Below are 27,756 nucleotides of genomic sequence, written 5' to 3' on the forward strand. Positions count from 1 at the left end.
TCCCTCTGTTCTCCCTAATCCTACGAGGTGCTTATCTTTCTGCCTCTGCTTAATCCACCTGTGGCCCCCAGCCCTGACCACACACACATGCACTCAAATCCGCACATTTGCGCACACATACTCAGTTATTCTTGTATTGTTCACTTGGACACTCCATCATTCTCACAGCATGCATACACACATAGTCATTCAGAGAGCACATACATAAAACCCCTCCACCTCTGTATAAAACTCTGTCTGTCTCTGTCCGTTTGTCTGTCTCCGTCTGTGACCGCTGATACCTCCACACAGGTAAGTCTGTCTGTCTTTTAACATGTTCCTGAAAGGTTTTGTTCTCATAGGATGATAGCAGAGTGATATATAATCAACAATCCAAAGATTCATAATGAGTTTTTTAAGGCTGAATAGTTTTAATATTTGAATCTAGAGTATCATCGGTCCTATTCAACAAAACGTTGCATGTTATTAGTTTCTTGTTTCTTTGTGAGGATCCCTGAGCTTGAGATTACTGCGCTTGTCAACAATATTTTTCTTCCACAAAACTTTAAAAATCAACAGTGTGGTGTAACTTTATGATTTCTGACAATGCACACATTGTGTTTGCTGAGCATGTTTGTCAGAACATCGATTCTCAGCAAAAGAGGCAAATCTTGAGTGTCATCTCTGAAATTGACCACAGTGAAGACTTAAATAAATAAATGATAAAAACAAGAGTGTCATTAAAAAGTCAGTTAATGATCTATCTCAAGCAAGATTTTCATCTAAAAATGATATTTTTGCACCATGAATGAGAATCAATGGCTTCCTTCAGCACAACCATTCAAATATCTAAATACTGTAACGGCTACAAAGTAGACCTACGCTTAAAGGCCTTTTCATCCACATTACAAAATAGCCCCTTAAATACTCATAAAAATATCTAGCCATAGGGAGTTTCTCCATTATTTTGTTTTTGTTATCATCTTTTGAAATTTCAATCACTGCTCCATTGCAATGGAGGTGTTTGGAGATTCAGTTATGTTCAAAACATTTATCTTCAGGAATGATTTTCTTACCAAACTGAGTGATTCAGTGTTTTTATGAGATGTTAATTCTTCATAATCACAATCTGCTATTTTTGCAGAAATTACATTCACCTCCATTCTCCTCGAGGGAGAGATGTGTTTTACTCTTTTCAATTTTTTTCAAGAGTTTCCTTTTCACACTTAATTTCATTTTCAGGGGAAAAAATACCAAGAAACAAAGAGAAAAACAAAACCTGTTCCCCTTCAAAACGCTCCATCTGCTACAATTTGCTCGCTACCTCTAAGAAAAAAAGAGGTCTTAACAATAGAGCCACACTTCTGCCAAAAACCAAAAAAACATTCAGAAAATGGTAGAAATCATGGATCCCACAGTGCTGTATAGCTTGCTTGCATGTCCAAAATTCAAGCTGGCAAAGGTCTGACAGTTAATTAGGCTTTTGTGACTTCAGTATGGGTATGTGTTTGTGTGTGTTTGGGCGCGTTTGTGTGCGTTAGCTTATCGTCCTTCACATTCTTCCTTTGCTTCTTTGTTCACTGCCAGCCACATACAGAAATGCTGGCAGTCTGAGGTCAGGCGAGCTAACTTTAGAATGTATTAAACACCTGTCTGCATACACAAATGTTATCTATGCAGTTGGTTGTGTGTGTGTGTGTGTGTGTGTGTGTGTGTGTGTGTGTGTGTGTGTGTGTGTGTGTGTGTGTGTGTGTGTGTGTGTGTGTGTGTGTGTGTGTGTGTGTGTGTAGAACATTAACAGACCAGGTCAGTGTCAGGTTCCGTTTGTCGTCTGGTTAGCAACCCTCCTTTTGTTGCCTCGTTAGAGCAACATTTTCATAATGTCACAGCTTAAAGAACATGCTGAATATTTCTTGTAGGAGTTTCTCTCAGGCAACACTGTCTTTTTCCCCCCCACATCTTTTTTGCACGAGATAATAAGGAATTGCCGAACTTTGAAATAATTAAAAATACACAACTTAATTTACTTTAATGAAGTTATTTTGCCAGATTACCTTTCATTTCTTCTTGCTTCTTCCCCCCCACCTCTCCTCTCTCTTCACAGCCAACTGTAGCCTCTTTTTAACACTTATGGTGTATGGCTATTGTTGCCCACCTCCTTTACTGTACTCACAAACATTGTCCTTGACTCAAATTAACCCTATTAAGGCTCGAGCCTGGAACTTGACCCTTCTACCATATCCCCCTTTTTTTGTTCCACACAGGCAGTTTTTATCTACAACATGTCTTCCTCATTCGTCATGTACTTGTTAATACGTCTTACCTTTACATACCTTCTGAGTAAAGGCCTTCCCTTCCTGCTTAAGGATACACACAGAGAGGCAGAGTTTTGAAAAAAGTACTGGCCCCATGAAACTTGAAGGGCCTGTCCCATGTTGATATTATGTGTGACTGTGATGCTCCACAGTGACTACATACCACATACAATTAATCTATCTCTGCACAAAAAACACAAGGTTACTACTAGCAGCCAGCTAGCTTAGCACTGATTGGTAGCAAAAATGGGAAAACAACATTGAATTATCAGGACGTTTGAACTTGTAACTCTGTCCAACTCTTTAAGCTATCTTTCCTCCACCAGCACCTCATGATATCTGGCTCTTCACCTGCTAAAGCTTACCTTTGGTCACCAGCTAGTTGCTAACTCTTTCTGTCTTCTTTCTAGTAATTGTGTTAGCATAAAGTGGATTTTTCAGTTTGTTTTTAATCTGTGTTGTTGAAAGCAGCTGCCTTCTTTAAAATTAAAGCTATGGATGTGATGTGGTGAAAGTAAACTGTAAAGACGTAATGCTTATCAGAGAATCAATGAGCTGGAAATATAAGACTATAACGCTCTGTAAAGCTGAGGTGAGCTGCAGATTCGGGTGATAATTCTTTGAACTCATCACAACATTATTAATCGTGATAAGCTGTATGTATTTCAGACTGTTTCTTTGCCAAGTGCAGAATCTTACGTAAGCACCTTATGACAGAGCTAAGTAAGCTGTTTCCCCTTCATCCCAGTTTGTACTTAGCTATTTAACTTGCTGTCAGCTGCAGTTTTATATTAGCCGTACAGACACACTTTATTTTCCAAGATGACAAACAGCCTTTAAGCTTAAGAGATAATGAATGTAAAAAACAAAAATGGAAAATAGTTTCAAACTGTAAAGGCTTGAACTTATCACTTCAAATGCTCTGTAAACACAAACAGAAGGAGGCTTGATTTCAGTGCATGGAAGATTTGAGCCTTGTCTAAATGCCTTTGAAAGGACTGATGGTGCCTGCTGTGCTAAGCTGCTGGGTCTGGCATGACAACAGGCAGAAAAATAGACAGATGAGAGAGGTGGCAGAGCTGTTGATGACAGCTACTGACTCCACAAATATGACCCCAGAGTCACAGGGTCACTCAAAATCCACCTGATGACAGAGAGCTATAGAGAATTATTGTATGCATTTGGAAAGGGATACTACATGGATGTTAGAGTTATTTACTACTTCTTTAAAATCAGATTAAAAAGGAAGGGAACTTTCATTTGTAATAATTATGGGAAAAGTTTAGAACTATATTTGGGCACATTTTTGTGTAACCTTTGACCGCTGGAAAACAACAACTACAGTAAAACTGACATGCACTCTTGGTTCCACAGTGACTCATTTAGCATATCAAACTGTTCAATGAGCAGCTGACAAAAAAAACTGGACTGAGAGAGAAGGGTGAGTAAGGACAAATGTAGAGAGAGTGAGAAAGGGAGAGATGAGTTAGGACACTAGAAAGTGAGAGTAACCTTATACCTCCTGGTCTTTCTGTTTAACCCTTGTAACATTCTCATCTGTTGATGTCCATCAATCTCATTGTGTCCCCTGCCAGGAAGGTGCCAGCAAACACCTACTGTGTCTGTTCATTGGTGGTTTTATTCCAGGACAATGGCAGCTCAGAGGGACAATTTATAGCTGAACAATCTTAGTTTGCATTTGTGTGTCTTTATATCTCTATAGTTATTCATTAGATGAGAATAAGGCCATGTGTAGTTCATTGTTGATGACTCACTCATCTATTTATGCACAGCCAAGCCTTCAAGCCTGCATTTATAACGCATTGTTATAGCTCTTAAATACTCTACATGGTTTTGCGATGTTAAGAATCCTGATGTCCAGAACGTGTTTTATGATAGATGGCAAAGTCTCCCAAATGATCTACTATGTTGAACACAATAAAACTAGTCTTTGAGCTAAACTTCCTTAGCAACCATTGAAAGTAGCAATGCTTTATGTGAATGGTAGATACCTTTAATGGCTAAATGAAAAGATAGCAAAAGTTTAAGGATTCTATTCAGTCAAGTTTCCATAGCAATATCTGCAATACTTGTTGAGAACTTTTACTTTAAACCACAAAATCAACTTCAACTCTGAATACAATTCAAATCTTGTAACATTTTTCTAATGTTTTTGTATGGATACATAAAATGAGCAAAAAGATTCCTCTATAGATCCACAAAATGTTGTGAAAAGGTTAGTTTATCAAAAAAGCAAATCCATATTCAGGAACAAAGTCATTAAAAGCCTCGACAGGGACAGGGGTTGCAAATTAGCCAAGGCTAGAAAGTTTTATGCATGGCATTTACTTTGTATTTAACATATGAAGCAATGTTTACTACACGTTTCCCTGTTAAATAAATGAATAAGAAATAAAGTGAATTTATATAGTTCAAATGAAAAAAGTGCATACAAATATATTCTTAATATAATGGGAAGCCAGTGCTAAACTTAAAGCTTAATGACTTAATTTGTAATAATTGTGAGCAGCAGTAGCTCAGTCCGTAGGGACTTGGATTGGGAATCGGAGGGTCCTCAGCTCAAGTCCTGATGCGGACCATAATATGGAAGTTGATCTGCTAGCTGGAGAGGTGCTAGGGCACTTCCCGAGTACTGCCAAGGTGCCCTTGAGCAAGGCACCGTACCCCCAACTGCTCTGGTGCGCTCCCTGCGTAGCACTGTGTAGCAGCCCCACTCTGACATCTCTCCACTAATGCATGTCCACAGGTCCTGTTTGTGCATGTGTGTGATTCGGGTCCGTGTGAGAAGCAAGTCTCTCAATAACAGAATGTAAAACCATAATTTCCCCCAGGGATTAATAAAGTATATAAAATAAAATAGAAATAAAATAAATAGAATAAAAAACATTGCCTTGTAAAGCTGAATATCATCAGTATAAAAGTGATATAAGATTATTTCAAATTGCTGATGAAATTACCTAAAGGACGCATACCTTCGATAAATACAATTGGACCAAAGATAGATCCTCCACCATAGTTCAAAGCTTCGCTGAACTGAGGAGAGGGAAAAAACGAAACAACAGATCTGTGTGGATCAACCTTCCTCCAATTAGTTCATGAATGAGCTTGTTGTGCTTCAAAAAACAATTCAAGGCTTAAAAAAAATTCATATGGACTGATCTTCTTGGTACAAAGAATAACTAACTATTTTCACATCATTAATTCCTAAAGGCATCAATACATTTACAATACATTTTAATCAATATCAGTTTTTAAAAAATTATCCTGAGGTTGGAGTTAGAGAATAAGTCCAGAAACCAGGTCAAAATGATTTAGTCTCTGTTGACCATGAAGTTTTTAGTTATTAATAGTTTGATTTTTCTTTTACTGATCACCTCAGTTGTTGTTTTTGTCTGTAAAGCAAGACGTCCAATTAATCTTTAAATGTCAGTAAAGCTTCCCTGAATAACATCTTATAAATATATCAAAACATAAATTACTCTCTCCTGATATGTTTCTGGTTATCTTATTGATTACTCTGTCATTGTTTCCATTCATGTCAGTTCCAGTCATGTCAGATATAGAAGAGGAATACGAGTAAGTACAGCACCATCCCTCAACCCTTATCATTTGTCAAAAACTTATTTAAGTCAGTGCAATTGCTTCAACTTTATTATTATTAGTTGAACATGTTCTTTTTCCCTCATCTCTACAGGGAGCAGGGAGAGGGTAAGTTCAGCAAGACGTGTCCATATTTGCATCATACTTTGAGTCCCTTAAAAAACAAAAGGGATTACTGAATTAGTTTAGATATTCATGTTTCTCTGGGTCTGCAGAGGAGCAAGAGGAGGAGGAACAGGAACAGGAGCCTGAGCAGAGAGAGGAGGATGGAGGAGGTAAGGACTGAAGACTCTAAACAGGGTTGCTGTATGCCACATAAAGAGACTGGAATTTGAACTGGTTTAGTCAAATACAAAGGAATAATGCTACAAAAACATATAGATATGGTGTATATTTGAAGAGATACATTTGTGTACTTGTAGTCTGGAGAAGCTCTAAATTAACCCATCATATTCTACCCTTTACTCCTTTATAGCTGTGTGAGTTATACATAGAGACATAGTTAATTGATTGATCAATTATTTATTTATTTACATGTCATGCACACAAAGTGCCCAACCCTCATGGGTTTATAAAACAACAGAAATTCAGTTGCAGCTGCAGTTACAACTCTGACCTATCAATTCCCTTTTTATCCTGCTCTCCTATTGGCTGATGCGATGCTGGCTTGGGCCATCAGAGCAGCCAGAGTACCAAGGTAGGATAACACATCGTCACTCACAATTTTACCTGCATTTTATCAATAGCCCTACAAAAAGTGTCAATGATGACGTCAGTCATGATAACCCATGAAATATACTTTTTGACATATAAGAATACAATTATATGTCATACCTGAGCTTGTCCATTGACATTGTGATCGTGCCTTTGTTGGTGTTGTGAAATGTTGCTGCTATTTTTATTGCCTGCTATTGTAGCCGTTAGTAAAGCATTAACAACCAATAACAAAAATCCACCGTGATATTTCTTTCGTCTTGTCCACTCTATGCATTGTTCTAAGATCAATTCTTCTCTCAAAATATAAAGCTTCACTTGATTTGTTTTCTTGAAGCATACAATGGATCAAATGACCATATGTAATGGTAAATGATTGCTTATGACAAGAAAACCACAGATAACAACTTCAAACACATGCAAAAAAACACTGTATTTATTGTGTAAAAGGCAACAGTTCTCTTAGCTCACTTTGTTTAAAATGTTGATAATTATCTTCAGGATTCAGGTCTTAAAGATATTCCAAAGTCACTACTTTCTTGAATGACTTCTGGGGTCGTGCTGATTTTCAACAAGTGAATAGTAAAAAACCCAAGATGATAGAAATGTCTCACTAGTCTGATCCATCTGTTTAAAACATGTTGAACCTTTAAAGGCTACAGCCTTTTTATCTGTTCTGACATTCATTAACACATATGCATAGCAGAAATTCATGGAAATTTCTAAAATTAGATAAACTAGTTTTCAGGCCTGCATATAACTGGGAATTAATATAAATGTTTACTAAACTTTTGAACAACAGGACTTAAGACTTTATTTGAAAATCTGAAAATATGTTCACAAAAAAAAAATCAAAAAATGCATCAAATGTTGTGCAAAATACATTCTATATATTACATTCACAATCAAGTTGAGTCTGGCCATTTTATGTCAATTTCACTTAATATACATGACGAGCCAGGAAATCTCTAAAACAACCTTCTACACGAACCAAATTTTTAATGCATATGTGTATAATATTTGAATGAATGTTCAGATAATATGCTGCAAAACTTCATTTCAGCCACAGTGGTATACATATTATACCAGTCAATGATGTGGCTCCCAGTGCATGATAGGAAATTAATGTTTGGAAGCAAAAGTTAAAAAAAGCTGGCAAAGACAAATATTTTCACTGTCTTGCTAAGGCTGGTTAGCTCAGCATCAAGGCTGGCGATGGCTTGTTAGCTATCAACTATCAGAAAAAGTAATCTTCTGTTAATCAGTGAACTAAAAAGTTGCTTAGAAGCAAATGGATTTTGTGAACTTTGGATAGAGCCAGGCTAGGCGATTCCTCCTGTTCCCAGTCTTTGTGCTAAGCTAAGCTAACTAGCTGCTCCTGGTAGCCTCACATTTATAATACAGACATTAGAGTGGTCACTATATTCTTTTTTAACTGTCAGCAAAAATTAGAAAAATATATTTGAACATGCTGCAATGTCAGATATTAATTTGGGTCTTCCAATCCACCCACACTTCTTCCCTTCTTATCTCATTTTGTCCCCTAACTTTGATTTGTTACTTTATTTTTCCATTCATTAAACTTTTGTCCCACAATCATTTGGGTGGTCTTTCCTCCTTTTTTACTTGGTTCTTGACTCCTTATGTCATATGTATATCATTCTGTGTTGTAAATGTCTTTCCTTCACTTAATCGTTCACGCCTTCTTTCCAACATTTTCCCCTTTCACCTATAATAATTTATTTCAATTACAAATTCCACATTCATCGCCCATTTCTTTCTTTGTTCCTCCCCCTCCTGCCTCTCACCTTTTCTTTCCCATTACTCTCCTCTTGTTCACTCTCATGAATAACTCCTTAATTTCTACATGTTTTATTTTTGTTGCCATACTCCCATCTTCCATTCTGTCTTGTTGCTGGTCCATCAGATCAAGAAGCCCAGGAGGAAGGTGAGAATTAGTACAAACCCAAGATTTTATCAGATGCCCCAGCCCTTTGTTGGCTAACTCTGCTGTTTTCCCCTAAACATCTAACATTAACATTATACATTCATAAATTAAATTGCAATGAGTTTTGGACCTGGTGTAATTTAATCTCCTAAATAACTAGAATCCTACAAATTACCCAATTTCTACAAGACAATGATTGCCCTTACTTTAAATAAAAAGAGAATGATATCATGAAAGTGGTCAAAATATCAAAGGGAAGAAGTTCAGTATGACCCTGGATTGGTAAGGATAGTGGTTTTTGTTTCCCCTTTAATTTTCTTATTTCAAGCTTGTTGTGCTTTTGGTTAATTTAATATTTTTTCACATTAACTTTTAGTCTCAAATAGAGTCCTTCAAACATTTTTATTTACTCATAAGACCTTTTCTTCTCTACATTTTTATTTCATCAACAGAGGAGGAGCGCCCAAAACCCAAGTATGTTCACGCTTCTTTTCTCAGTCCAGAATGTTATTTCATTTTCATGTCATCTTTCAAATGCTTTCTCAAAATGATGTAATTTCATGCCTACTTTTTGTCCTCAGACCTATTGCGCCCCCACAACTTGCCCCCCCAAAGATTCCTGAGGGTGATAGGGTGGACTTTGATGTAAGTTTTAAAATTGGTTTCATTTTTATGCTTTTGTTTGACTTTTTGTTAGTCATGTGCATAATTCATAATAATGCATAATTGTAGCTTAAGAAAGGAAAGTTAAATCGTCAACTCAAATTGACTTGTTTTTCCTTTGGCAGTACAGGAAAAGTTGTAAGATACTTCTAATCATGAATGAGGTGTTCCGCAAGGAAATCTATTAGGGCCACTTTAGTTGTATGTATGTTACAGGGTTGATTTGCAAAAAAACATATCATAAATTGTAATAATTTTTTTTATTCAGAGGAAACGCAAATATATCTTTCTGTAACAGAAAGTTTTATTAGCTAAGCCTGTAAAAATGTTTTACCAGTCTTCATTAACTAAGCATGCTCTGACAATAAAGAAATAATTCTTACAACATACATAAACATTGCTAATTACTAAGCAAGTATGTAAGTAAGTAAACCGCTTCACAAAACAAATATATGGTTTCTTTCTACACAATATGTACTCAGAAATATTGTGTGATCGAAAAATGTGTATATCACAATACTTGTGATATTGTGAATAAATCAAAATGCTCTTGCCCATTTCAATGTATTTTTTAAACCTTAAAAAACGGTTTAATTTATATTTCAATCAATGACAGGACTTTTTTCAAACCTACACACAGGATGTCAATATTGAGTCTTCACAGATTCAAAAGCATTAGTGGTAAAGTTTCAATCGAGCATTTTGAAACTTCTTTGGCTTTTTTCACCAGGACATCCACAGAAAGCGTATGGAAAAGGACACACTGGAGTTGCACACTCTGATTGACGTCCACTTTGAGCAGAGGAAGAAGGATGAGGAAGAACTTATCGGGCTCAAGGAGCGAATCGTAAGTTACATTATAAGCTGCTATATACATTACAGATGGATTGATATTATGCCAACCCTATATACTAACCCCTATAATTGGTTCTCAAATATAATGCATTTATTTTTCTTGAATAAAAAGTGTCTAATATGACTCTTGGCACAATGCAGATTTTTAATTAAAGATAATTAAATTTTTGTACTGGAGCCATGCCTTGAGTGAAAAAGATAGATGTGAAGAAAATATCACCATTGAAGTACAGTGTAAATGAAAAGGAAGATGTTACTATATAATTAAACCCAGCAGTTCATGGTATTTGTCAAGACACTCATGTTTTGCATATTGTATGACCATGTTTTATCGCTACCTTGTCATCAGGAGCATCGTCGGTATGAGCGAGCAGAGATCCAACGGGTCAGAGCAGAGAAGGAGAAGGACAGACAGAACAGGATTGCGGTAACTCACACAAATCAAAACATGTTAATATTGAATAGCAAAATATCCTGTAACACTTTAGTTTTATCAAGTACTGTATGTGAAACCATTAATAATTGTTGTACAAAAAGTTGCTTGCATGGTCTTGTTGTTTATTAATCACTCCATCCTTCTTCCTCTGTCAGGAGGAACGTCACAGAAAAGAAGAAGAGGAGGCCAAGAAGAAGGCTGATGATGATGCCAAAAAGAAGAAAGTGCTTTCTGGCATGGGAGCGAACTTCGGAGGCTTCCTGACCAAGGTCAGACAGCGGCGAATGTTCTATTACAACAGCCGTTATTCTCAGTCATCCAGCAGTTGATTATAATGTAGGATTTCTGGTGGCCATGTGTGTCTTGTGTCCCAGGCTGAGATGAGGAAGGGGAAGCGTCTGACTGGCAGAGAGATCAAGAAGAAGACTCTGGCTGAGAGACGAGAGCCGCTGACAATTGATAATATGAGAGAAGACGCGCTCAAGTGAGTCGGTCTTTGATATTCCGACAGCTGAATAATGATGTATTACAGCTGCTTTAAAGTTCCCATGACATTGAAATAGCTGTGGAAGTTTTTGTATCACATGTGCCTGACCTATGACCGATGACAGTATGTGGCCTTTTTGTAAGAATTCATGATGATATCCTAGAGTTTTGGCAAATATAAAAATGAAGATGACTCTTCTTACACTCTGGGCTGTTTATTAGCTTTTTGTCCAATTAAAAACTTTTAGAGGTTTTAAAGATTTAGATCCATCCTTTCATTCTGTCAGTCACCAGCCGGTGTGCCAGACCTTCAAACAGGCAGTTAGTTTTTCACCACTTGATTTATTTAAATCAGTCCTATTGGTTACTTTACACTAATCAATATGTTTGACATCTTCAGTGGCTTCCTGTGTTTAATGGGAAAATATCATTATGGGGATATTTGTATCCTGTTGTAAATGCTAAATGCTAACTCTCTATCTATGTTATCTATGTTCTTGAATTGAAAGACTGACTTAGAAGCAGTTGCCTGTTAGTAACAATCTTACACCTTTGTCTAAATTTGTGTTTCAAGGCAACGGGCCCAGGAGATGTGGAACTGTATCTACCAGCTGGAGTCTGAGAAGTTTGACTACATGGAGTACATGAAACACCAGAAATATGAGGTACTGCTATGGTCACAAACAACATGAACAGTAAATAATCCAATGGAAGGACCTTAGTTCTAACTTCCTTACTATGGAAAACTCATCTACTGTTCCTTTACTTCATTTACTTTTTTGACAACGACTTTGGTAATTAAGCAAGAAAGAGCGTCAAGCATGTGATCATTACTTCTGAAATGTGAGGCCTCGCAAATACATTAATAATTGGATGATCTTTGTTGTTTGATTGACCTTTTTTTGCACATTGCAGATCATTGTGCTGCTGAACAGGATCCAACATGCTCAGAAATTGTGAGTAGCTATTTTTACAAACTATGAAAATCTGACATCTGAGTAAGGCCTCACTCTTACAATTTGTAAGGTCTTTGACCTGATCTTTTGTAAAGTATCTTGAGATCATATTTGTATCTGTTTTGTTTGGCGCTATAGAAGTTAAGATTGATTGATCTGTTTAATAAAGTCCCTGTGACATCCTTCCTTCTCTCTTCCTTCCTGCAGCAAAAAGGTCCATGGAAAAGGGAAGGTGGGCGGACGCTGGAAGTAAAAGAGGGCAGAAGAAGATAACAAGATAACAAAGGCACAATGATAATAAATAGTTCTGTGACAATGTAGGGATGGAGTAAGCTTACATTATCCTCTTCATAGTCCTCTAGTGTCAGAGTTGCTCTTTAGGCCTTTTCTGTGTTTGTAAAAGATGTTGAATGTTTCTTGATAAAATGTATTGATAATAAAACCAGATGCATTACTGTGCTATATTACTTTACCAGGCATACATATCAAGTCCAAATAAATGAAAAATGGTAATAATTCCATATGGGTTGATCACAGCACTGATGCTGTAATAATATGTGATGTCATTTGGGCAATCAAACTGCAGGTGAGTTGGCAACAATAGCTAGTGTGCTCTAAGAGAAAGGTTTGAAACAATCATACATGCAAAAGAGAAAAGCTCATTCTGTTAAAAACAGAGGAGCAGGTTAGTAAAATGACATTTTACAAATCAACAGGGTTCATCCTTGACAGCACATCATCAGGGTTTAAATGATGGGATTTTACCCTTTCATACATTCCTTTGAGGGAATGTTCTTTTTGGGTTGTTGTGTTTATTTGGTGGGTGATAGTAAGTATAACCAAAAAGTCATAGAAGTAAATAAGGGGGAAAAGTGTTTTACTGAAACCTGTATTTATTGTTGCATCAAGTTAAAAAATGTCCAAACACAAATTTTCACCTGCCTCCATTGTTTTTTAAAATCGGAACTGTTTATCCATAAGCCATTTTTTTCTTCTTCTGAAAAACATATTAGGTATTTGCCTATATTAGGTAAAGATATGTTTGACTAGACATGAATCAGAAGCAGAGACAATTTCTGATTGGTCTGTTCTGGGAACGGATGTTTGGTTTGTATATGTAACCATATAGAGATGGAGCCACTGCTCTAGCACTTTCAGTTGACACATTAACCCACTCAATAGTATGGGTGGAAATCACCAGAGTCCCCACAATACAATATTATTGCGATACTCGAGAAACGATACGATTCTATTGCGATTTTTTACATTTTGCAATATGCTGACAATTGCGATACAATATATTGCGATTAAGCTTTTTAACTGCATATTATGTCTACTACACTAAACTAAATCAAGAACTGTTTATTCAAATAAGATAAAATTCTCAGTCTGTTCTTCTCACTTCAGTCTTTATATTTGTATTTCAGTCTAATTGAACTTGAACATGAATTCTTAACAATGTAATTTGTTCAAAATGAATTATGCAACCCCTTCAGCAGTTAAAAATGAAAAATAATATCTAGAATAACATATTAAAAATTAAAAATTTCGATGCTTGGCCGTCATGAGACCATATAATATCGCCACACAAAATATTGCAATACTATACTGCATCAATTTTTTACCCCACCTCTAGTCAGCAGTATCATAATGTATTTTTTGTTGTGTATTTCAAGAAATGGTTGAAGTGTTGTCCATTCATTAGCTTGTCTATATCTGTTTTCCTGCTCAGGGTCAAAGTGGGCTGAAGCAGATCCAAGCAGTCATTGGGTCAGAGGTGGGGTACATCCTGTACAGGTCACCAATCAATCACAGGCACAGTGTGTATAGTTGGGAAGCATGTCTTTGGATTTGAGAGAAAGCTGGAATACCAGGAGAGAACATGCGTGGGGAAAACATGCCAACCTAAAACATATCCCACAGATAGAGCCCTGACCCGCAGAGATTGGAACCAGTTACCTTATTGCTGTAAAAAGGAACAGCACCATCAACTGACAGCTAACTATAGCCCTGTTGTCAGTGTTGTCATCAACATAAAACTAGAGTAAAGAGCTCCCTCAGGTGGAAAAACATGCTCATTGCTTTTTTTGATGAGAGTGCAGAACATCATGATGTAAAATATTGTACACACTAAACACACAGAGCACTGGAAACCACTCAAACAGACATAGGCTGAGTCCCAACAGACTTTTTAGAAACATCTTTCACATTGTTTATCCTTAGATTTCTCATGAGATCAAATTCAAATGTTATGTCTACATGTTGTTTATGGTCATTAAAAAAAAGTTTACCACAGACAGAAAAAGAAAGATCAACTGTTTATAGTGATAGCTGAATAGAAATTGCACCTCACTGTGAAATATGAATGTGGTACCTACTATCTTACAGTAAGACAGTTTTTAAAAGCAATCTTTCATTTTTTTAGTCTTCTTGAGAACAGAGATTATTTTCCCTCTATTTCTTCTTCTCTCCTTTCTGCTGTAATTATGTTCCCTGTAAACGCCCCTCCCCCCTCCACTCCCTTCCCTAATTCCTGCCTCACATGTTTGGATCAGTGCGTGAGACTAAAGAGGGCACACTGTTAATCCAGTCTTTCACTTACTGCAACAGATCAGCACAAAAACATACACTGACCTGGTCCTCAGTAACTCCAATCACCTTTTTCAATGAGGTGTGAGATGTGATCACCACAATTTTTTCCAGTTTAAAAAGCTCAAGCGTTCATTATGTAAATTGATCAATGGGACTAATATAATCACAGGTGGAGGGATCACTTACATTTATAAAATTACAATAAACAGATCAAGTCTTCTGGATGCTACTTTGACACTATCAGTGATACACAAAAGAGGACAATCTTCTCATGTATTCACGATATATCATAAACATATAATCATTCAAAAGGATCTTTCTAAAGATTGTGTCATATTTAACCGTGTGTGTGTGTGTGTGTGTGTGTGTGTGTGTGTGTGTGTGTGTGTGTGTGTGCGTGTGTGATACTTTCTGCTAGTGTGCAAAAAGAAAAGCTATCATGTTTGCACATGATGGTATTAATTCCGTGTGTATTCATGTTCATCCATTCATCCGCTTAACCATCTGTTGTTGTTTGGTTTCATTTCTTCAGCTATTTATTTACAGTCACACAATAAGAACCAAAGGTAAAACTTCAAACAGCTTTATAATACACACATATCATATCAATAGACACACTCAATAGACACTCCAGGAAGAGTCTCCACTCATTCAAATACATGTACAGAAGAAGACACAAGAAGACAGACCAAAAAACAAATACAATACATTTCCCAGGACAAATCAAGTTTACATTGTTTGGAAAATAAGAGAGGTACCAAGGTTACAAAGAAGAAAACTAAAGGAAAAAATAAAACAGATGCGGTATAAATCTTTGCACTTTTTATGGCTGGACTAGAGATATTTGATTTTAAACATGAAGCCTGTGTTATGAACTAGGAGCAGAAAGATGTGAAAGATGAAGAGATCCAATGATTTAGTTTTCAGGTTTTTTTTTAAGGGTACTTAAATTCTACCTTAATATTCTACTTGAAATTAGGTTTTTCTTTTTAAATTGTCTTCTTAGTAGTCTAACTATGTAAGTGCAATAGTCAATTGTTGGAGTTAGCCTGTACCATCAAAGTTTGTAAGCTATTTACATGCAAATTTCGCTTCATGTATTTCTAAGGTATGTATGCAAAAAATATAAAGCACACATTCGTACAAAGAGAACCCAATATCAAATGTTACAAAATCGATACTGAAAAACATCAAAACTTACTATTCAAGTTAGCAGTCATTCGTTCTGTGTTATGATGAAATAATACCCCTCTATGCAGATGATGGTAAACAATATGTGTGTGAGAGTATATTTAGCGGATTGGGGCCTTCAGAGCAGCATCTACCTCCTCCTCTGGGCACAGCGAGTGCCACTGGGCCACCGGACGCCTGGGATTGGCCAGCATGTCTGACCAGTGGCGAAGCCCCACGCCTGAGGCACCGAAGCCAATCCAGCACTTTCCGATAGCGTCGTTGCTGCCCAGCTTATCGTAGTCGTACACGGTGATCAACACTTGGATTTTCTGTGGATGAAAAAAACAGACGAGAAGAAGTCGTAGTGAGAACAATTTTTTCTGCATGTTCATATTTCCATTTGGCTTATGAGAAGAAGTGGTTTAGGGAATATTTTTCTTAGACTACAAACATTCCATGTACCCTTCAGCCAGGCATAAAAAGCTTGTATAATGTCATATGGGTAATTAGGGCTCGGCTGAAGGCTTTACTTTTATAACAAGGTGTGCCATAATCACTGATTTAAAGAAAGAGGGAATCTAGGAAGACATTTTTAGCACTTGACCCAAACCAGTGTTTAAATGTTTGGATATATCAGCCACCTACATTTTCAGAGTTTATATTGTGCTTATCCTTCAGACACGGGAGAATAGTGAGTTTGTAAATGCTTCTATGTAGTTTTCTACAGCACAGAAATAGACCCTTTAATAATGTGCTATCCTTTTAAGTTTAGATGTTTCTGTCCCTATGACAAACATCTTCCCTTTTAGAGACCTGCTGCTAGCCCAAGTTAAGTTGTTATGATCAGGTAGAACTAGCAAATGGGACATTAACTGAAACTGAAAAGCACAAACCTGGATCTGGGAGAATGGTATCTCGAAGCTAAAGCTCTCATTAAAGTAAGGATTCAGAGTGTTTTGTTTGACTGAGGTCTTCTTCTTCTTCAGTCGTTTTCCGTTGTGTTGCAGCACCACCTTAACAAAGGGATCTGAGAAAAAGGCGTGATATTAGTTACTGGATCAGGAGAGCCATTGTGAACCAAATGACTAATTGACTGACAGCCTTTGGAACAAATAAGTTAGTGTGTTTACCTGACAGTCCTCCGACATCCATTTTCTTCAGGTTCTTGGCTTCCATGATATTAACTGTTAGCTTACCAGCAGTGGGGACATAACGAAGTGAAATGCAAATATCACCGAGCTTTTCTTGCTGTAAAGAAAAAAAAAACATATGAGTTTGTCAAATTGGACCATGCTTTTGTGACTTAAAGTGTTGGCAAAAATGTATTTTGATCCTATAGAACTATTTTTATGGACAAAAAAGTACCTCCTCTTTCTCTCCTCCAACCAGATCCTTCCATTCATGTATTGGCTGCGCGAGGTCTATTGTGTTCATTTGGATCTTGATCTCACCAATGACGTCATGTTTACCAAAACGGTCAAAATCAAACACCTGTAGTACCAGAGTCTGACCACCCAAATCACTGTATGGTATCTGGAGAGGGACAGAAGTTTAAAATGAAGAACTTTTAATTTTCATGTTTATTTGTCAGCATGATCTCCAGTGTTTATGTACAGACCTTAAAGGTGAAAGTCTCATTGAAGACCGGACACAGGTTCTTGCGCTGGACTTTGGTCTCAAACTTCTTCTTCTTGTCGGGCAGCATGTAGACTTTAACATAAGGATCTGAGGTCCCACCGATGTCCATGGCTGGTAGGTCCTGGGCCTGGATGATACCAACTATCAGCTGGAGAAGGAAGGGGAGATTAGTTAAACTGCAGGCCTTCTTGAGTCCATAATCCAAGTTTAATTTTAGACCAATGAAACCACATAAACTCTGTATGTGCTTACTTGGTTATCAGTGAAGCTATAGTCCAGTGAGTACTCCAATTTCCCTAAGGACTCCTTCTCTTCCTCTTTCTCTTCCTCTCCATCCTGGAAGACACAATGGTTTATAGACGTGTAGTTTATTACACACATTTGTTATTCAAGCTAATTTGGTTTTGCTGCAGTAGTTTATATCGCCCCGCGCTTTAATTGATTTAATGAAGTTATATGTTGATGTCACAGACGGATGCTGGCGGAGTAACACATAAACAAAGAGATTTAAGCTGTCATTTTTATCCATTAACCTGGATCAAAGCCAAACAGCTGTGGACATTGAGGCAGGGAGCACTGCTGCAGCTCCTAACTGCATCTGTCAGCCTGTGGAAAGACATCCATGTTCTTATCCTGATGCATGTCTCTAAAATGTATCGTTTGAACTGACATTGAAGTACTGTTTGACATTTTGAGAAATAAAATAACAAGAGTAATATTAGACGATCAATGCTTATACCTTTACATTGAGCATGATGTTACTGCTAGCAGCAAGTAAGGTCATCATGGAGTCTGGAAAAGGAGGGAAACATGTATTGTGGCTGTGTCAACAGGTGACAAAATCTACTTACCAGCCTTGATATTTTGTTACCTTCAGACAAACCCAGTTTCCTCTATTTGAAGTAAGCTATTCTAACTAGCTAACAATTCCAGTTCTTTATTTACCACACACAGGCTTGTGGTAAAGATAACGCTTGAAGGCAACAAGTGCATCGCTCAAAAGGCAAAAGTAAACCTTTAATCAAACTATGGAAACTTTTTTTTACTTTTGGCTGCTGTTTTTGTCATTTTCAAACTTGCATTGTTTTTGATTAGTGAAACTTTGTTTACCCTGCTAGTTTGAGAAATGTATGTAGTGAAAATGTCTGCCAAAACTCTCGATCACACTCCTCGACACATTTTTTTTTACCTTCTTCTCCTCCCCTTCCTCTCCATCCTTGTCCTTCTTTCTGCGCCCTCGTCCACCCTTCCTTTCACGGACTTTCTTGGGCTTCTTGCCCTTGTTGCAGCACTTCTTGTAGATGCAGAAACCCATGCAGGCGATAAGGGCAAGGACCACAACCACAATGGCTCCCACAGCCCACATGGGCACTGGAGGAAGAGAGTAAAACCAAGGTTGGCATGTTGGACCATTTGATAAGAAACAGCAGTGACCTTGAGTGAGGGGTTAAACTGAGGTGACCTCGACTTTTAGGGCATTGGAGAAAAGCACTTTGAGATCAATAATGGTGTCATAAAAATAAAGATGGTTCCATGGTTAAAAATGAGCCCTAGAAGAAGAAATTGGCTTTTTTTCTTTCTCTGCTAGCCTCTTGGCTGTATTGATAAGGACGTTCATTTATCTGTTAGGTCAGTGTGACTTTGGTTTACTGAATCCTCAACAACTTCTGAAAGGATAAACATTTTATAACGGATACATTTATTCAAAGAGGATTTTAATCCAATAATTATTTAAATGACCAATGCGTTGGTTTTTGATCTGTAAAAGAAGTAATTATCGTTTTGCTCAATTTGTTGTCCCTTCCAAAGTATATCCTTTGTAGGTCCATAACTTTATCCCCCTTTCACATTGCCATTTGAGTCATTATTATATAAAATATGTTTTATTTTAGCCATTTTAAATTTGGGGCTTAATCTCAAACATACTGTATCAAAAAGTGGGGAATGATGCTAGACTGCATTTGTTTTAATCCTTTTAATTTAAGAATTATTCGCAGGGCAAGATGTTCCTCTGTCAATTAAAACAATAGTGTCAGAGAGTACCTCGTGGTAACACAGCCTGAAGGGCCATGGTTAATTCCTCCAGGCAGGAGAATATTTATGACTTGAATTGTTGTGATTGTGTGAGTTGTTTTCTCCTTTTTTTTATTCCTAACTTTCTTTTAAGCTGGTCAAGGTTTTGTCTTCTTAATGCTCCCGTTAAACTTCTACTCTCATGGCAGAGCGTCTTTGAACCCCAATTGTCAATACATAGCTGTTTTCATCAGTAGTTAATGATATGACATATATGTTTTTTTTTATGCTGAACAGGAAAAACAACATAACAAGAGAATAACTTACTTTTAAGTTTATGATCTTGAGGACAGAGCAGAGTGGTCATGTGAAGAAATGAGAAAGGACAGAATGATGACATGAATCAAATGGAATTCAATTAGAGATGAACGGAGTGATTGAGGTCGATGATGGTGTATATGTAGGTGAATGTTCATTTGGGGTTTATATGTTGCATCAATGGATGTGTATGTTTGCTCACTTGGCAGGTGTGTGAGCTCGTTAAAGAACTTGTTCTTCATGCTGGCAAACTGGTGGTTCGAGTGGTGTGAGGGGGGTGCAGGAGGTGGGGGCTCCCTCTCTTTTTCCTCCTCCTCTGCGGCCCTGCGGAGGCGGGCACCCGCCACACTTACCAGTCGCATGGCTCTGCGAAACTAAAGGAGGACAAACAAGATACACAGTCAGTGAATTCTTAATCTTCGATCAAAAAATTAGGAGACATTTAACTTTCGCAAAAACACTGAACCTGGGTCACATTTGTTCCCTCTATAGATGTGTCCTTAAAAGCTCTATCTGTTTTGACCCTTCACCTGGCAATAATCCATGTAATCCTTTCTCACTCTCCATCCCTGATTCAATCTCCTGCCGTGCACCATACAGTATATTTACAGTGAAGTTCAAGCATCCCACAAACACCAGCAGTTCTCACAGATAACAATGCTTTTTTTCCAGAGATATTTCTCAACTAGAAGCTAAATCCTAGCATGAAATTTAAAATGGCTCAGTGGTAGGATCAGTCATTTCTCATATGGAAGATTGGGTTTGGCCCAGTACATTTTAATAATAATGCTTGTAATTCATACTTTATTAATCCAGCGAGGGGAAATTCGGTTTTACACTCTGCTACACACTCATAGGCCGAAATACACACATGCACAAACAGTATCCTATGGAAATGCACTAATGGAGAGATGTCAGAGTGAGGGCTCGCCCACAGCAAGCGATCATGATCTGTGGGATGAGGTTCAGTGCCTTGCTCAAGAGCACCTTGGCAGTGCACAGGAAGTAAACTAGCACCTCTTCAGCTACCAGACCAACTTCCAGACTTGGGCCGCAAACTCTCGACTCTCTGGTTCCCAACACAAGTCCCCAAGAATCATTTGCTTAGGATGGACACATACAAGTTAAGTTCAAATGACATATCTTCCACTCTTTACAGCTCGCTATCTTCTCTGCAAGAAAAAGGCATCATCAGTCGAAAGCTATAACTGTACCAAACAATAAGTATGATGAACTAAGACATAATACTGGTGAATTGATAATGTGTATCTTAAAGCAAAAATGTAAAACTTCAATAGGAGGGTTATACCGTACATTAATCCCAGCCTAAAACATAGCTTGCTCCATGATTTAAACATGCTTATTCTAAAAATGCATTAAATGAAAAATGAATGTGTCTTTCACATAAACAGACCAAATAGAAGTTCAATCCCCTCCATGTTAATTTAGATATTAATATGAGCTCTTGCCCCCATGCCAAACAACAACAACTTTATCAGCTGTCTCATAATAATACTCAGCCCAGCAAATTGCAAGGTGCAAAAATCTAAAAGCCACTGCCGAGAGCAGGAGTTTGTGGATGCAGGAGCAGGTGCACTGGTCACTGGAGGAAAAGTTTCACTATTTGCTTTACATCTAACATTGCACAACAAAAATTCAAATCAGTCGAACATCATACAAACTGTAAAGGGTTAATATTTGATTAAAAAATTATGATTGGTGGAACACATCAGAAATAATAAAAAAAAAAAATTGACATATATGGTCCCTTGACCATTTTGTTGTCATAAGGAGTCACAGGAAGTTTAAGGATCGGTTTAAAACAGAATTGCACCTATAGCTTTATAAAGGGTTTTAATTAATTAAAACTTCATTCTAATGCTTTTTTTTTTTTTTTTTTACTTTAACTATGTACAGTCAGGTGGAATTATGTCCTTTCTGAAACCAATGGTTTGAAGACTTAAGGCAACTAGTTCAACAAACTGTTATTGGATGCAAATGAACTACGACTGGCGGTAATAAAAGTGTAACAATTTTGTTTATTTTCAAAGAGATAATAAACATTATCTGTATCTGGTTAAAAAGTCCAACAGAAGAAAATATTTTTTTATCTGTTGTGATAACACATTTAGCACTAAGCCTATACCACCTTTAAATAATGCGTGGATAAAGAGAGACTGAGCTCCAATATTACTGTTACACTGTGACAACATTATAGATAATACTTGTTGAACGCCATAGGCCCTCATTTTTGTCTTAATTAATCCACTCTTCATCTTAACCTCGCCCCGACACAAGATGGCAGTGTGTCAAAGAAAGAACAAAACTGAGCCCTGCAGCTCATTACTCTCACATACTAATCCATATGATTCGGATGTGGCTCAGTGGTAGAGTTGGTTGTCTTTCAACTGAAAGGTTGGGGGTTTGATTCCAAGCTCCTGCAGCCACGCGTCAATGTGTCCTTGGGCAAGACATTTAACCCCAATTTACAGCCGCTGTGGTGTGAATAAATGGGATTAGTTAATACGGATGGACACTTCACATAGCAACCTCTGCCATCAGTGTGTAAATGGGTAGGTGTAACACTTACAGCGACACCTGCGGTTTAAAACAGCTTTGAGTAGTCAGAAGGATACAAAAACCCTTTGTACACACACTTTGATACACAAGGACTTTCACTCTGACCTTAATGGTAACAGAACAAAAACTGAAGCATCTCATCTTTACATCCTTTATTCTTGTACTGTGATATTTAGAATTCCTTCCATGAGAAAAAGCTTATTGAATTCACTACATTTAACCATCGAAAACCCCATACAGTTATTTTTTGTGGACTTTGTTAAAACTATTAAAAAAAACCCAAAAAAACCCCCCCAAAAAACGACCAGTTTTAACAATCAATCAGGCCATTTGTGAATATTACTCATTAAATATAAAGATTTTAACGGGCATTAATGTTTACTATCTCTTACACACAATGACCTTTTTACACTGACACAGCCCTCACCCATGGACATCCCTCTGTCGCTGCACAGCTATGTAACAAGATTAATTGCCAAAGGTAATCTGAAAATCCCTCGGCTTAAACAAATTAAGGACGTTTGGCTCTCCAGGCTCCTCCCCTTTCTCCGCCCATCCCACTATCATGTCTCCTTCATCCCACCCCTCTGTTTTCTCCCTCTGTCTGCTGATTATCCCCTCCCATGACAGAAGAGAGAAATACACACACAGTAAACATATTTCCATAATGAGATTTGATTTTGGTGGAGCTGTTTTATATTATTTATATTATCCCTTTTGTCTCCCTGAATTGCATAAGCATGCGATTAGAGACGAAGACGTGTGTGTGTGTGTGTGTGTGTGTGTGTGTGTGTGTGTGTGTGTGTGTGTGTGTGTGTGTGTGTGTGTGTGTGTGTGTGTGTGAAATGTGCCTATTGAATATCTGGATTTGATGGACAGATTGGTTCTCAATACTGTACAGTGTCTGTTCAAATAAAGCTACAGCTAGCGACTAGTTAGTTTTAAACATAACAAAGGGAAAACAAGCCTGATTTTGGCAAAGGAAACAATATAAATACAATTTAAACAACTTTTCTTTACCGGGTATGACCACGTCCCAGAATTTCTGCTGGATGACAGCAACTATTCATAGCAGAAGCCTTGCAAATAATCCAAAATCAAATGGCACAGTATCCTTTATATACACATCAGTTTTGTATGGGTTAAAATTATGACATTTAAAAAGTTAACAAGAGAACTCTAGAGGTGCTGGTCGGCAGAAAGTATTTCATTTGGACAGTGCTACAGGTAGTTTCCAGTTTTTTATAACATTATGCTAAGCTAGCTGATGCTATAGCTTGAGGTTATTGATGGATCAATGCTGTCCATCTTTTCATCTAACTCTTTGCAGGAAGAAAATAAGTCAATTTTCCAAAGACAATTTATTTTACATGTTTTAAACTGTGTCTTTAACAAACAATGAGGGACATCTGCTAACTTAAAGTTTAAGTCTTACACTGTGATTCTTACAAACAATTCACACTCTGACCTGGTCCTCCGGGATGTAACTTTGAGTGAAGGATTCACTTCGTCTTTTTTTTTTTTTACACAAGCTTCATGGTACATGAACTATAATGAAAATGAATGGCATATGAAAGCTGACTTAGTTTAACGCTCCACTAACGTCCTCATGGTTTTGACCTGTAAAGGATTCAAGGTCATTCAAGTGTATTTGTGTCTATAGGAAAATATAATAGAAGAAATAAACTTTTCTGGCAAATTCCACTGAGCGAAAATGCATTAACAATGCTCATATAGTGACTTGGAAGTGTCCACTCTGTCCAAAAACAATCTCTGGGCAATAGGCCTCTGAAATGTTTTTTTTAGACACTAAAACTCTTCAGCAAAACCCAATACAACCATTAGATTGATTTGATTTTAAAAGAAGCAGTCGCTTAAAAAAAATACAATGATATGAAATGTTTTAAAATAGCAAGGACATATTAGAGGTAAATGAAAGTGTATGAATATTTGATATTAAACAAATATCTAATATCAGCCAGCAGCTTATGTTGGAGGGCAGTCTCTTTATGCTGTCTCATGCTGCTGTTCATAACATGGCTTTCTGTTAACATCATGACATTTTAGCTCAGGTTCAGAACACCCCAAAATCAGGATAATATCCACAGCTGTTATCTGGGTCACTGCAGGTTTAGGCTGGATTGCTGCCAGAATCTTACATCAGTGAGTCAGAAACCTTGTCAGGTTTAGGTCTCTGTCTGTCTGCTGGGTCAGAGTTTTTCATAAGTAAATGAAAGCTGAATTTCAAGATTGATCAAAAAGCCAAATGGACTTGGTAAAGGTTGCCTTTTGGACCAAGCTTTGAGTTATGATGAAGTGGATGACTGCAAACCTTCACAGACATTATGAAAACTGACGTTAAGTTGAAAGAACGATGCTGTCTAAGTCGATGCTGCTCTGTTGTTTAAGAGTTTCACAAACTAAAGCAGGTCTGACACTAAATTAAAGGTTTACAGTGTTCAAAACCAAACACTGAATATATAAAATGCCAAGTCAAATGGAAGTCTTCCATTTATAGAGATGAGTTTTCAGCCATTTATATACAGGATAGAACAAACAAACAAGTAGTTTCATATAGGGATTCACTGATTGTGAAAATCAGGCTTGATATCAATACCAATAAAATAACACTACAGCTTCATCACTCTTTTTTTAAATTTTCGATGTCTGTTATTCAAATGCCCATTTATGATTGAATGTATTTAAATCGTTGTTAGTGTTTCCTCCTCTTAAAATGTCACTGGGACATGTCTTACTAAGACTCCCACTCTGCCAATGTTTTTGTTATGTTTGACCATAAAAACAAATCAGAGTTTGTCCAGAAGAGGACTTCTTCTGCCCAATAAAAAAAAAATCCCTGAATCTGTAGTTTGGTATATTAACTTGTCCACATCAAAGTTATGCACCACCAAAGAAACACATTGGCTTTTGACATCAGAAGACAGAATATACATTATATACAGAGATGTCGCTTCAGACAGGTGTAGCCATTTGGGCAGGTTTTTGACTAGTCTCTGCTCTGATCCGCCTGCTGACAGATTGGAGGTGAACAGCCGGTGGGGAATTTTATCCGTCTAAAAGCTCACAGCTCTGAACTCAACCGAGGCCCAATAAGGCTTCCCACACCCTGCTCAAATACTGGAGGTATTTACATGCACATGTTAGTAACATTGGCATTTGTCATCAACTGGAGCTTTTGTTCATATTTTTAGCAGTTGGACGGAAAAAATAAACCATATAAAAATCATATTTTCAATTTTCTTTTACTTCTTTGGTTGAAAATAACAAAAAACCAACAACAACTGGGGTATGTACTTTGCTAAAATGTTGCAACATCTTAATGAGAGGGTAACATGAATTGCAACGTGTTTATTGCAGACATCTTTTTGATATTTTAAATTCTTTACATTGGAAAGACTAGAAAGGAAATGAATTACAAGTATGATAATTCTAACCAATCTTTTTTTCAATATGTTTTGGGCTACATTTTCCTTTGAGCTGCTGTATTGTGTAGTACAATTTATAATATTCATTCTGAACTTCTTTCCCTCGGCTAACACTAATTTGAACATAGTATCAAGTTAAAGAAGTTAAAGAATTTTGCCATCTTGATAAGAATAAGATGCATATAACCTTGTCTTGCAGTAAATAAAGTCAATCAGTATGTTTCACAAAATTCCAACAGTTTCATCAATTTGTGATTTTTCTGCAGAAGTTCCGAGAGGAATACATTTCCGTGGCTGACATGAATCCTTGCTGCAAACTTTACTTTTGATCTTTAATTTCCTTTTAAGTGTCCTTGGGTTCCATGAAAGGCGATATATATATATTCAACATTCACACCCTTTCACACACTGATAGTAGAGGTCGCAACGTAGTATCATCCATCAGAAGTAACTTATTCCATTCATACACCACCACAGTAGCAGCGGGAGCAATTCAGGGTTGAGTGTCTTGCCCAAGGACACATCGGACATATTCCCCAGCTGAGGGTTGAGAGGCGACGACTCTACCAACTGAGCCACAGGACCTTCCACTGTTTGCTTTGTGTCTGCAGCATTGAAATGTCACAAAAGCCAAGACATTCCTTCTGCATTAAGGTATATAAGCTGCTAACAATCATCCAATCGAGCTTATCTTGCTTGTTCCCCGTACATCAAGCTACATGACTGAATAGTCTTATTACTCAAAACTTTACATTGGCTGTCAGAGTACAGAGGTAGTGTGGAGGTGTATTCAAGTGACTGCACGTGAACGCACACTCTACAAATAGCTTCGCATTAGCCTCCGATAATCCACTTCAACTAATCTATTCCAGTTTAGGAAAACATCCTCCAATATGTGTAAAATCAAACATTTCTCTCAACTTACTTAATTAAATGCATTCATCAAAGTGCCATAGAAGAAGATTTTAACTATTAAATACAACATGTCAACATTAACCCTCACTGTGACCATAGCTGCCTCATACCAGATTTTACCAACAGTTATACAAGGAGAGATAAAAACAGAATAGACACGGGAATAAATAGTGGTGAAGGACGTTATTAGTGTGTTTAAAGCCGACACAATTAATCCTGGATTAGTTTTGTGGTCGAGTAATTCTCGAGTTAAAAGCATCAAAATGTGCTGCGTTCAGCTTATTTACCGCACAGGTTAGTTTTATCTCTCCCCTGCTTCTATTCACAATGAGTTAAATGCTTGAAATAAGGCAATTACAAACAACAACTTTTGATTAATAGATAAGAAAATATACTCCTTAATAAAAATAAAAACATACAATACATTCAAAAGAATCATAGAACTGTAAAAGACATCACTCACCCTGGCCCGGTATCAGTCCGTCTATCTTCTTTGACTTCTTTATAAATTCTATTTTTTCTATTCAGCAACCAAACAAGCGTGCTCCTGACAAATCCAGCACCACTGACTGCGGAGAAGTCGTCGCACACAACACCCCCCCACCCCCCTCCTGTTAATCCTCCACTATATCCCTCACAGCCAACTACTTACTGGGCACCTCCACTGCAGAAAATGACATCTTCACAAGCCTATCCCACAAACACTGTGACCTCTGAGTATATTTCTCTCCAAATGATTGACACAATTTGAACCACCTTGTAAGTTCATTGATTGACTATCATTTGTATTTTATTAAACAGCTACCAGTGTAAATGATATGTTAAGGTATCTGTATTATACAGTGTAAGCAGCTCGGTCTCACTGTGGAGGGATATGAATTGTTTTCTCATTTGGATGAAATAATATATATATATATATATATATTTTGATTGCTTTCACTGCAGAGATAAGCTCAATAATTTGACCTGAGTCATTAATAATAGGTCAGTGATTCTAGTTGAGTTGCGCTGCAGGTTTCAGCACCCTGGACAGCAACTGATCAAACAGAGCGGTCAGTCATGAAAGCGTCCCTCTGACATGTTTTAAGTTTAGTAAAGGACCTAACCT

General features: G+C 37.3%; 2 protein-coding genes across 5 annotated transcripts; one reads left to right on the forward strand and one right to left on the reverse strand.

Annotated features, from left to right (window-relative positions):
• The first annotated feature begins 160 nt into the window (after positions 1-160).
• On the forward strand, positions 161-12,437 carry tnnt1 (troponin T type 1 (skeletal, slow)). Of its 2 annotated transcripts, XM_065964931.1 has the most exons (15): positions 161-291; positions 5,858-5,891; positions 6,010-6,023; positions 6,131-6,190; positions 6,595-6,612; positions 8,557-8,577; positions 9,030-9,051; positions 9,159-9,222; positions 9,971-10,087; positions 10,445-10,522; positions 10,687-10,800; positions 10,906-11,015; positions 11,592-11,682; positions 11,933-11,973; positions 12,181-12,437. In XM_065964931.1, exons 2-15 carry the CDS (start codon positions 5,866-5,868, stop codon positions 12,224-12,226), a joined length of 822 nt encoding a protein of 273 aa, XP_065821003.1. In that variant the 5' UTR covers positions 161-291; positions 5,858-5,865; the 3' UTR covers positions 12,227-12,437. The 2 variants fall into 2 exon arrangements, with proteins under 2 accessions (XP_065821003.1, XP_065821004.1); XM_065964932.1 differs by lacking the exon at positions 8,557-8,577.
• A 2,695-nt stretch (positions 12,438-15,132) lies between these two features.
• syt5a (synaptotagmin Va) lies at positions 15,133-27,267 on the reverse strand. Of its 3 annotated transcripts, none has more exons than XM_065964928.1 (10): positions 27,112-27,267; positions 19,910-20,073; positions 19,717-19,731; positions 18,566-18,747; positions 17,629-17,712; positions 17,357-17,524; positions 17,104-17,271; positions 16,869-16,986; positions 16,632-16,765; positions 15,133-16,067 (listed from the first exon to the last, which is right to left on the reverse strand). In XM_065964928.1, the coding sequence occupies exons 2-10, from the start codon at positions 20,067-20,069 to the stop codon at positions 15,858-15,860; spliced, it is 1,239 nt and encodes a 412-aa protein (XP_065821000.1). In that variant the 5' UTR covers positions 20,070-20,073; positions 27,112-27,267; the 3' UTR covers positions 15,133-15,857. The 3 variants fall into 3 exon arrangements, with proteins under 3 accessions (XP_065821000.1, XP_065821001.1, XP_065821002.1); XM_065964929.1 differs by having other exon boundaries at positions 19,910-20,081; positions 27,112-27,233; XM_065964930.1 differs by lacking the exon at positions 19,717-19,731.
• Positions 27,268-27,756: the final 489 nt, after the last annotated feature.

This window comes from Labrus bergylta, chromosome 16 (assembly GCF_963930695.1).
Source record: "Labrus bergylta chromosome 16, fLabBer1.1, whole genome shotgun sequence".
NCBI lineage: Eukaryota > Metazoa > Chordata > Actinopteri > Labriformes > Labridae > Labrus > Labrus bergylta.

Bases quoted from the DNA above. Each gene is read 5' to 3' on its own strand.
- syt5a (XM_065964928.1), bottom strand. From the start codon at position 20,069: ATGCGACTGGTAAGTGTGGCGGGTGCCCGCCTCCGCAGGGCCGCAGAG. The intron at 16,987-17,103 runs GTACTTTTTTGT...TTTTCTTTACAG, and splicing joins TTGGAGGAGAGAAAGAGGAG to CAAGAAAAGCTCGGTGATAT. The intron at 16,766-16,868 runs GTAAACACACTA...CCTTTTTCTCAG, and splicing joins GGATGTCGGAGGACTGTCAG to ATCCCTTTGTTAAGGTGGTG.
- tnnt1 (XM_065964931.1), top strand. From the start codon at position 5,866: ATGTCAGATATAGAAGAGGAATACGA. The intron at 10,801-10,905 runs GTCAGACAGCGG...CTTGTGTCCCAG, and splicing joins TCGGAGGCTTCCTGACCAAG to GCTGAGATGAGGAAGGGGAA. The intron at 11,683-11,932 runs GTACTGCTATGG...TGCACATTGCAG, and splicing joins TGAAACACCAGAAATATGAG to ATCATTGTGCTGCTGAACAG.